The 9,827-nt window shown below is 37.2% G+C and overlaps 1 protein-coding gene across 1 annotated transcript; it reads right to left on the reverse strand.

Moving 5' to 3' along the window:
* Positions 1-5,784: 5,784 nt before the first annotated feature.
* Positions 5,785-9,166, reverse strand: LOC138903039 (uncharacterized). Its single transcript, XM_070190948.1, has 8 exons — positions 9,008-9,166; positions 8,665-8,962; positions 8,125-8,250; positions 7,946-7,973; positions 7,133-7,343; positions 6,877-6,978; positions 6,490-6,630; positions 5,785-6,135 (listed from the first exon to the last, which is right to left on the reverse strand). The coding sequence occupies exons 1-8, from the start codon at positions 9,164-9,166 to the stop codon at positions 5,785-5,787; spliced, it is 1,416 nt and encodes a 471-aa protein (XP_070047049.1).
* Between the last annotated feature and the right edge of the window lie 661 nt (positions 9,167-9,827).

Here is a 9,827-nt window from a genome sequence, read left to right on the forward strand (position 1 = left end):
AACTTGTGGGCTCGGAATTTTCTGTTTTTATTTTCTTATACTAACGGCTTCTGATTCTCTGATTTTGAATACAAAATAATAACACCAACAGTATTGGTATTCTCCTTTTTTTTTTGCGGGTGGAGGGGGAAGGAGGGGGGAAGTCTATACTGAACGTAGCTAAAATATTACAAATTGTAAAATAAACTTTTTAGGTAAATACAAATTATGAATAACTGAAAGAGAGGATAATTAATATAAAGGATCTTTATACAAGTAGATGACTGGATTTATTATTTACTTTTCGTAGCCGGTATACATTGATTATATATACTTATAATACACGATTATACACAAATTATATAAATATTATATATATATATATTATACATTCGTCAACTATTTGTAATTTAAATGGTTGAGTGGATAGTTGTTTAGGTTTGTTCTTCTTAATATATAAAGCATGTTTAAAAAGGCATCATTTTTAATAGTACCAGTTTCCAAGTAGAAAAATAATTTCTGAGAAGGCATGCTAAGCAGAATTTTCTTTCCCGAAAATAAACTGGTACCCTTATCGAATGTTGATTTGTTTAACAATATCTGAAGAGATGAGAAGAATTCTCATTTTTGTTAGAAATGCTAAAGATTGCTTGAATTAGCAGCAAACTTCAAAAGTGTAATAACATAATATGAAGCAGAGAAAATCCTCGATAATCTTCCTCGATGCTAATTTGTTGTGCAATAATTAGCAAATATAGCAGCAAATGGATATTACTATGTAGTTCACCAGAATTTCAGTGTTTTTTTTCTTTTCTTAGAGAAGCAGCAAGACAATGTGCACAAAAACATTTATTTTACCTGCTCTTCATTTGTATAAGCTATCCTTAGAAAAGTCTTACATAAGTTAATAGTATGCTTTGGAGTCTTACGTAAGTCAGTTTCAAAAATGATTTGATACTTTTCGAATTACGAGTTGTCAAGGAATTGTTCGTTGATCATGACTTTTTTATATACCTTTTAAATAGTTTAAATTGTTTCTTACTGTGAATTATATTATTGTCTATGTAATTTTTAAATATATAAACTTTTATTTAAAAGAACTTAAAAATTCTATGTCCGAATTCATGGTCAAAATTGGAGGATATTAATCTTCTCACATTATCCTTTCAGTCAGAAAAATTTAAGTATTTTAATATGTAAGTATTTCGTATAAAATTCATGTCATCGCTTCTATTGTTAACTTGGAGTAATTGTGAGCTATGGCGGATCAAACGAGAAAGAAAACCCTAGTGGTTGAAGAAGAGAGAGATAAACGTGAGAAATGAGAAAATAAAATCTGACCAATCTGATCTTTATTCATATTTGTTGTCTCTATATACTTACAAGTATAGAAAAGAAAAAAGATACAAATAATATGAGTTGCAAAGTACAAAGTAAATATGTACAATTTGGGTCGGGTCTCTAACTAAAGATTAGTGGGCCAACTGTTTTTCTTTGTTGGACTGGGCTTGAGTAACAGTCTAGTTCCCTCCCCCTCCCCCCCCCCCAAACTTGAGAGTGATACCACACCAAGCTTGCAAAGAATCTCACGATGAGGCGGTCCTGTGAGGCCTTAGTCATAATGTCCGCTAATTGATTTGATGAAGAGATGTAATGGGGGGTAAGTAGGCCGGAAGACAAACATTCACGGACATAGTGGCAATCAATCTCAATATGCATGGTACGCTCGTGAAAAATAAGGTTCTTAGCCATGTGAAAAGCAGCCTGTGAGTCACAGAAAACAGAAACTGGGCTGGTAATATACAAGCCAAGATCACCCAAAAGCCTAACCAGCTAAGACATTTCAGCAGCCACTTATCTAAGAGCCCGATATTCAGCTTCAGCAGAGGACAAGGATATAGTAGGTTGTTTCTTACTCTTCCAAGAAACAGGGCTGCCACCAAGAGTAATATAATATCCACTAACAGACATGCGAGTGTAATGACCCGGCCGGTCATTTTGAGAATTAGTGTCCCATTCGGTGGCTTAAGGCCTCAAGTAGCTTCGTGTTATGTATTATGACTTGCGTGTGTGGCCGTGTTCGGTTTTCGGATAATTCGGGATCAATTTGGAAGAATAATTCTTATTTTAGAAGCTTAAGCTGTAAGAGTTAACCGAAATTTAACTTTTGTGTAGACAACTCTGAAATGGTATTTTGATGATTTCAATAGCTTCGTATGTTGATTTTGGACTTAGGCGTGTGTCCGAATTTGGATTTGGAGGTCCGTAGGCTAATTTGATGTATTTTGGCAAAAGTTAGAAAGTTGAAGGTTTGAAAAGTTGAGAGGTTTGACCGGGAGTTAACCTTGTTAATAACGGACTCAGATTTTGATTCCGAGAGTTGGATTAACTCTGTTATATCACTTAGGATTTGCATGCAAAATTTGAAGTTATTCCGGGTTGATTTGATGTGAATCGGCGCGAGCTGTAGAAGTTGAAAGTTCATAAGTTCATTAAGTTCGATTTGAGGTGCGATTCATTATTTCGATATTGTTTGATGTGATTTGGGGCCTCGAGCGGGTCTGCGTTATGTTTTGAAACTTGTTGGTATGTTTGGACGGGGTCGCGGGTACGTTTCGGACGAGTTTCGGATGGTTTCTATGTCTTTGGGCAAGCCTGGTTCTGGTGGGCCGCACCCTGCGCATTTTTGGAGCGCAGGCGCGTGGACGCTTCTACATGATTTTGGTTGCTTCTACGATGTTGGTGCATGCCTTGTTGCTTCGCTTCTGCTGATGGGGGACCGCAGGTGCGAGATCGTATCTGCGGAAGAATAATCGTAGATGCGAAATGGAGACTCCAGTTGGTCGTCCGCTTCTGCGGAATTGCAGATGTGATGGGTGGCTCGCAGGTGCTATCTCTGGGCTGTTAAGTGAAGGTCGATGGTGCGAGTGTTGGTTGGCAAAAGCAAGAGAGCATGTGCGCAAATTTTGTCCGCAAATGCCGAAGGCCTGGGCAGACTGTATATTATCGAGGGTTTGATTTTCATTACTCATATTTGGACCTAGGGAGCTCGGTTAGAAGCGAGTTTTCGTGAGTTTTTCAAGAAATTCATTGGGATAAGTGTTCTTTACCCAAATCTTATTATATTTTTCATGAATCCATGATTATTTTCATCATCTAATTAGTGCTTTAAGTGAAAAATTTGGGGAACATTGTGAAAACTTCTTAGACTAACTTTGGAGATTTGAAAGGCGATTTGAGGTCGGATTTGAGTCATTCTTGTATGGTTGGACTCGTTACCGAGTGGGTGTTCGGATTTTATAATTTTGATCGGGTTCTGAGACGTGGGCCCGAGGTTAACTTTTTGAGTTGACTTTTTATTTCTCTTTCAAGATCGAAACTTTATTATTTGGAATCATTTCCTATGGGTTTTATTTATGATATTAAGTTATTTTAGCTAGATTTGAGCCGTCTGGAGGTTGTTTCACACGAGAAGGTCATTTTAGAGTATCGATCTAGCTTCTTTGAGGTAAGTATCTTGCTTAACTTTGTGTGGGGGAACTACCCCTTAGGATTTGAGTCAGTTGTGCTAATTGTGTCAAGTGAAGGCTGTGTACGCGAGGTGACGAGTACGTACTCGGGTTTATTTGTGAGAATTTGACCGTTTTAGGCTCTTAGGTTCTTATGTTTATTAAAAATGAAGTTGTCTTATCATGTTAAATCCTTCATTTACTAAATTCACCCTTACGTGTCTTATTTGGAGTTGATTGATTCATTTTCTACCCTTGTTGCCAATAAACTCTTAAGTGCCTTAATTGAAGTTGTCGCCTCTTTTATTGTCATGCTGTCTTTTCTGTACTTGCTTACCCTTAATTGAAGTTATCATTATTTTTTCCATAATTTCTTAACCTTAATCAAAATTATCATTATCCTTTCCATAATTTCTTAACCTTGATTGAAGTTATTATTATATTTTCCGTAATTGCTTAATCTTAATTGAAGTTATTATTATTATCTCTCCCGTAATTACTTAACCTTAATTGAAGTTTTGTTATCCCATTCATGGTTGACTTATCCTTATTTGGAATCATTAATTTATGCTATCTCTCTTATCGTTGAATTCTACTTATGTGAAATCGTTGTTATACATTATCTCTCTCCTTGTTGAGCTATTCTTGTTGGAACCATTAATACCTGTGTTGTCTTTCATTGTGAGCTCGTTCTTCTATTTCCTTGTGTTCTGTAGTTCTTGTGTTGATTTACTTGTCGTACTCTCGTATTATTATTGTTGTTATTGTACTCAGTGTTATTGACCCGAGGGATATGCGTGGTTGCGGTATTGAAATTTGTTTTGAGGGAAAGTTGTGGCATATGGGCACATGTGGTGAAAGACCTTATATTGTATTGTTATGTTTGTGGCACTCGTGGTATTGTTGAGAGGATTGTCAGGGTGTTCGCACGTGAGTTGTCCGTGCTTTTGTTACTATTGATATTTGCACATGCGGTGTGACAAGGCGGGCTATATATGTGGGTTTGCACATGTGGTGAGACAAGGTGGGAATATTATTATGCGCGTACGGCGAGACAAGGCGGACATTTACTTTACTGTTGTGCACATGGCGAGACAAGGTGGGCTATGTCGGGGAATAATTTGTGATGAGTTGTGATGGCCTGGGGGCATTGTTAGTGACGATGTTTGTGTAGTGGTGTGCCAACCTTGTGTGAGTTATACATTGCACATTTTTTGGTGATTGTTCCTTATGTGCCATTTATTGTCTCTACTCTTACTTATTGACTTGAGTTGTGATAGAACGCTTACACAAGCATACAAGTAATTAATCGCCCATATCGTTTAAAAAAGGCGAATCCTGATGTTACGAACCATTTACATGTACTCTCGTTTACTTGCCTTCTCTGTGAGAGTTGTTAAATTGGCATGTGAGTTGTCTGTACGATCAAAGGTCATTATTATTGCTGGCACGTGAGTTGTCCGTGAGGGTATGAAATATTATCACTCCCTTGGCATGTGAGTCATCCGAGCGGTTATGAATTATAATGTGGGCACAAGATGCCAAGTGATTAGGATTCATGAATTGGGACCCGTGAAATGTAACTATGAGGTGAAGTGTGTGAAAGCGGTTGCTCTTATTGAGTTATTACTTGTTTTAATTACTTGGTCTCACCGGACTTACACTATGTTCAGCTCACTTTACGACATTATTGTTTGTTTGTTCCCTGTTGCTAATCGTTGTTTCTAGTTTTTTTATTGCGAGTAATGTTTTGTCACCTTTACCATGCTTAGTCTTATATTGACTTAGCTTTTCTTGTTAGTTTCACATTCACACTTGTACATGTTGCTTATTCTAGTAGTTGTCTTGACTGTCCTTCGTTACTACTCCATCGAGGTTAGTCTTGATACTTATTGGGTACCGATGTGGTGTACTCATGCTACGCTTTTTGCATATTTTTGTGCGGACTTAGGTACTTCGGAGTTGGTTGATCACTAGCTAGCTGTTCGGATTTTGCTACGGAGACTCAAGATATACCTGTCGTCGCATTCGCAGGCCTCAGAGTCACCTTCTGATATTGTACTTGTACTGTCTATTTCTATTCCATAACAATTGTACTTAGCTGATTTTTCTAGTAAACTCAGTAGAGCTTATGACTTGTACTATCGGTTTTGGGTATTGAATTGCACTCAGGATTATTGGTTTACTATAGAAATTTTAGTATCATGCTTAATGGTTGTTTCTGGTTAAATTCTATCTTTTAGTTCAGTAAGTGTTAGGCTTACCTAGTCTTAGGACTAGGTGTCATCACGACATACTACGGAGGAAAATTGGGATTGTGACAATGAGATATAGCACAAGATGCCCAATCAGAATCAGAATATGCTAGAAGGGAAAAATCAGAAGAACTTGAAAGTAAAACACCTTGAGCAGGGTCATTCATGAGATATCTAAGTACATGCAAAGCAGCCATCATGTGGGGAACCTGAGGTTTCTGTAAAAACTGACTTAAATGTTGTACTGGAAATGAGATGTCAGGTCTAGCATATTGCAAAAAATTCAGCTTCCCAACCAATCTCTTATACAAGCTAGGATTAGAGAAATGCTCCCCCATATCCACAGTGAGCTTGGCAGAAGGATCCAATGGAGTCAACATAGAGGAGAAATGCTGACAATTGAACTTAGGGAGAAGGTCAGTCTATTGACTCATGATGTACCCTTGAGGATGAAGATAGATCTCCAAACCCAAAAAACAGTGCACTGAACCCAAATCTTTGATCTTAAATGTAGCATCTAAATAAGATTTTAGAGATTACATTTCATAGAGATCATTACCAGTCAATAGAATATCATCAACATACACAGCCAAGATAACTAGAGAATCAGAAGAAGACTTGTTGAATAAAGAGTAATCATTAAGACTTGAAGTGTAGCCTTTAGAAAGTAGAGCTTCAGACAGTTTTGAAAATCACTGCCTGAAAGATTGCCTAAGGCAACAGAGGGACTTCTTGAGTTTGCAAACCAAAGAAGAAGAAGAAGAAGAAGAAGAAGAAGAAGAAGAAGAAGAAGAAGAAGAATAGCCACAAATATCAAGACCAGGTGGGACCTTCATGTAGACCTCATCATGGAGATCACCATGGAGGAAGGCATTATTAACATCAAGCTGGAAAACAATCCACATTTTCTTAGCAGCCAGAGTTAGTAAGAATTTGATGGTTGTGAGCTTAACAACATGAGAAAATATTTTTGTAAAGTTAATTCCTTCCTGCTGAGATTCACCCTTAATAACTAGTCTTGCTTTATATCTTTCAATGGATCCATCAACCTTCTGCTTTATTTTATAAACCCGCTTATAAGGAATAGCTTTCTTATGAGGGGGAGGAGGCACAATGTCCCATGTCTAATTTGCCTCAAGAGCCTGAAATTCCTTTAGCATGACCTCTTTCCAAGCAGAATTGGAAGCAAGCTGCTGGTAGAACTCAACATGAATATGCAAATCAACAGCGGATACCTTGGAAGGTAAAATGGATGTAGGTGAAAGAACATAAGAGCAAATATAATCTTTAAGGTGGATACGTTGTTGGACTGGTCTGGAATATCTTCTCAAAGGAAGAATAGAAGGAGGAGAGGAAGAATCATAGGGAAGAAGGATCAAGCAGAGAAACTGGAGAATGATAAATAGGAGAAGTAGAGGGTGGAGTAGAAGGACTAGGAGTTGGATTGAAAGGAGGAATATCAGAAGGGAAAGTATCATTGCTAGGGATAAAAGAGGCAGGAGGAGGTATGGAATCTATAGGATCAGAAAGAGGAGAAGGAGACAAAATAGGAGAAGAATCAGACTTATAAGGAAACATATGTTCATAGAAAACTACATCCCTAGAGAAGAAAATAGAATGATTGGAAATGTTAGGAAGCTTGTAACCTTTTTTGCCACAAGGGTACCCCAAAAAAAATAAAAGGTATGACCCTAGACTAAAATTTATCTCTGCCTACCTTGGGAGAGGTAGCAAAACATAAACACCCAAAAGACTTGAGGTGGTCATAGGACGGAGGAATCCCATGTAATTTTTCATAGGGTGATAGATTCTTAATAACAACTGAAGGAATTCTATTGATGAGATAGGTGGTAGTTAGGACACAGTCGTCCCATATTTGGAGAGTATGTGGAATAGTAATTAGGTGTAAAATCTCTTCACTATTGAAAAAAGTGATGCCCCTAGGGCTACTACCAAGTTCAAGAGAATTATCTAATATAAAAGTTTGGATAAAGGATTTAAAATGCACTTTGACCATAGCAGTGAAAGCTTTAATGATGAAAAGTGCATTGCTTTTACAAAAGAAAGAAGATGGGTCCAGATAGCCTTTGTATAATCATCTACTAGAGTCAAGAAATATCTGAATCCGTTGTAAGTTTTAGTATTATATGAACCCCAAATATCAACGTGGACTATTTGAAATGGGGCAGTGGAATGTATTACATTTTCAAGAAAAGGTAATCTTTATCGTCTAGCCATTAGACAAACAGGACAAAAGAAAGTTTGTTTAGATGAAACTTTGTCATACAAGTACATAATAGACTTCATTTTGTGAAAAGGCATATGCCCCAGTCTTTGATGCCAAAACAAATTCACTTTATTAGAAATAGATGAGTGATTACAGAAAACAACATCAACAACATGATCTATTACATTACTAGCTTTAACAGAAGGAACAGAAACATGCAAAGAAGTACATGAAGCAGAAATAGACATAGAAGTGGATGTAGTAGGAAAAAGGTCAGCATCTGGATAGAGATAGTATAGCCTTCATGCAGTCTTACTAATTTCCAGTGGCCTCTTCAGAGAAGGGCTTTGTAAAGAGCAGAGTGATTTGGTAAATAAAACTGAACAATCTAGCTGACAGATGAGTTGATACACATAAATCAAATTGAAATGAAAAGATGGAACAAGAAGGACATGAAGCAAAACTATATCATGTCTGAGATGTAATGAGCTAGTGAAAATAACTTTGGCTTTATATCCATTAGGCAAGGTGACAAGGAATGATTTGGTTAATGGTTGTACATTAAAGAGTAGGTGTCTATGTGGAGTCATATGATTAGTGACACATGTATCTAATATCCAAGGATTTACATCTAACTATGATGAAGCACATACATGAGAATCCACATAACCTACATCATAACTACTAAACAAACCTGCACAATATGCAAAAGATGTGTTGTCCACAGTGGAACCATCATGAGTAGACCCAGAGGATAAATGAGCCTGCTGAAACAAGGTCAAAAGGTTTTGGTACTGCTCTCTAGTGAATCCATGAACTGATGGCTCAAAAAATTGTGTAGTTGGCGATGCACATGCATGTGTAGAAGAAGTAAAAGAAGGTTCAGTCTGGACACATGAAGCAGACTTCTTGTTCTTTGTGAACTTGAAGTCTAGAGGAAATCCAAGGAGTCTATAATATTTATCCGCAGTGTATCCAGGTTTCTTGTAATACTTTCAAGAAACAGGTTTGTTAGTCCTCCCGGATTCAAAATTCACCTTCTGACTAAAAGTCTTGTTCCCATTGGATAAACTAGGAGAAACCAAGAAATAAGCTATATTTCGAGAAAAATTTAGAGCAGAAAAATGAGCTTCCATTTGACTCTCATCTTGTTGAAGAAGGGAATATGCCTTGCTCATGGGTGGAATGGGATTCATCATCATAATAACACTCTTTACAGTTGAGTAGGAGTCATTTAGGCCATTTAGGAATTGAAATAATTATTGATCTTCTATGAACTTAGGAAAGGCTCCACAAGAGCATACAGGTCCTACATAGGAGGAATGCATCTCATCTCAGAGGCTTATTATTTTTGTCAAATAGGAGGCCTCTGAGTAGTGAAATGGACTTCCCTTTGAATTTGAATGTATTTGGGCCCGTTTGACTGCCCAAACCTATTATTCCTTGGCAGTATTAAAGCACATCACACTGGTAGCAATCTCTCTAGATACTGAACTTGTTATTCAGGCCTTGACCATGTTATTATATCTTTCCCAATATGCATAATAAGGGGAATCTGATGTAGGCTTGGAGATTCTATCATCTACAAGGCCTAACTTATTCTTTGCAGAGAGAGATGTAATCATACTACTTCTCCAAAGCACAAAACTAGGCTTATTGAATGGTACAGACGCCAATAGACTATCAGGGTTATCAGACGGATGAATATATAGAGGGTGAGATAGATCCAATGAGAAGGGAGTGAAACCATCAGAAGTGAGAGACACATCATTATTATCCAGTATACTACCCATTTTACATCCAATCATAACAAATACACAACATAGAAGTTAAATTGAGCTGAAAACAATAGAGGCA

The sequence above is a fragment of the Nicotiana tomentosiformis genome, chromosome 12, assembly GCF_000390325.3.
Source record: "Nicotiana tomentosiformis chromosome 12, ASM39032v3, whole genome shotgun sequence".
NCBI classification, from domain to species: Eukaryota; Viridiplantae; Streptophyta; class Magnoliopsida; order Solanales; family Solanaceae; genus Nicotiana; species Nicotiana tomentosiformis.

Excerpts from the sequence above, each read along its gene's own strand:
- LOC138903039 (XM_070190948.1), bottom strand. The coding sequence starts at position 9,166 with ATGAATCCCATTCCACCCATGAGCAAGGCATATTCCCTTCTTCAACAA. Across the intron at positions 8,963-9,007 it reads ACAAGACTTTTAGTCAGAAG|TATTACAAGAAACCTGGATA; the intron begins GTGAATTTTGAA and ends GTTTCTTGAAAG. Across the intron at positions 7,974-8,124 it reads TGTTGTTGATGTTGTTTTCT|ACGATAAAGATTACCTTTTC; the intron begins GTAATCACTCAT and ends TCTAATGGCTAG.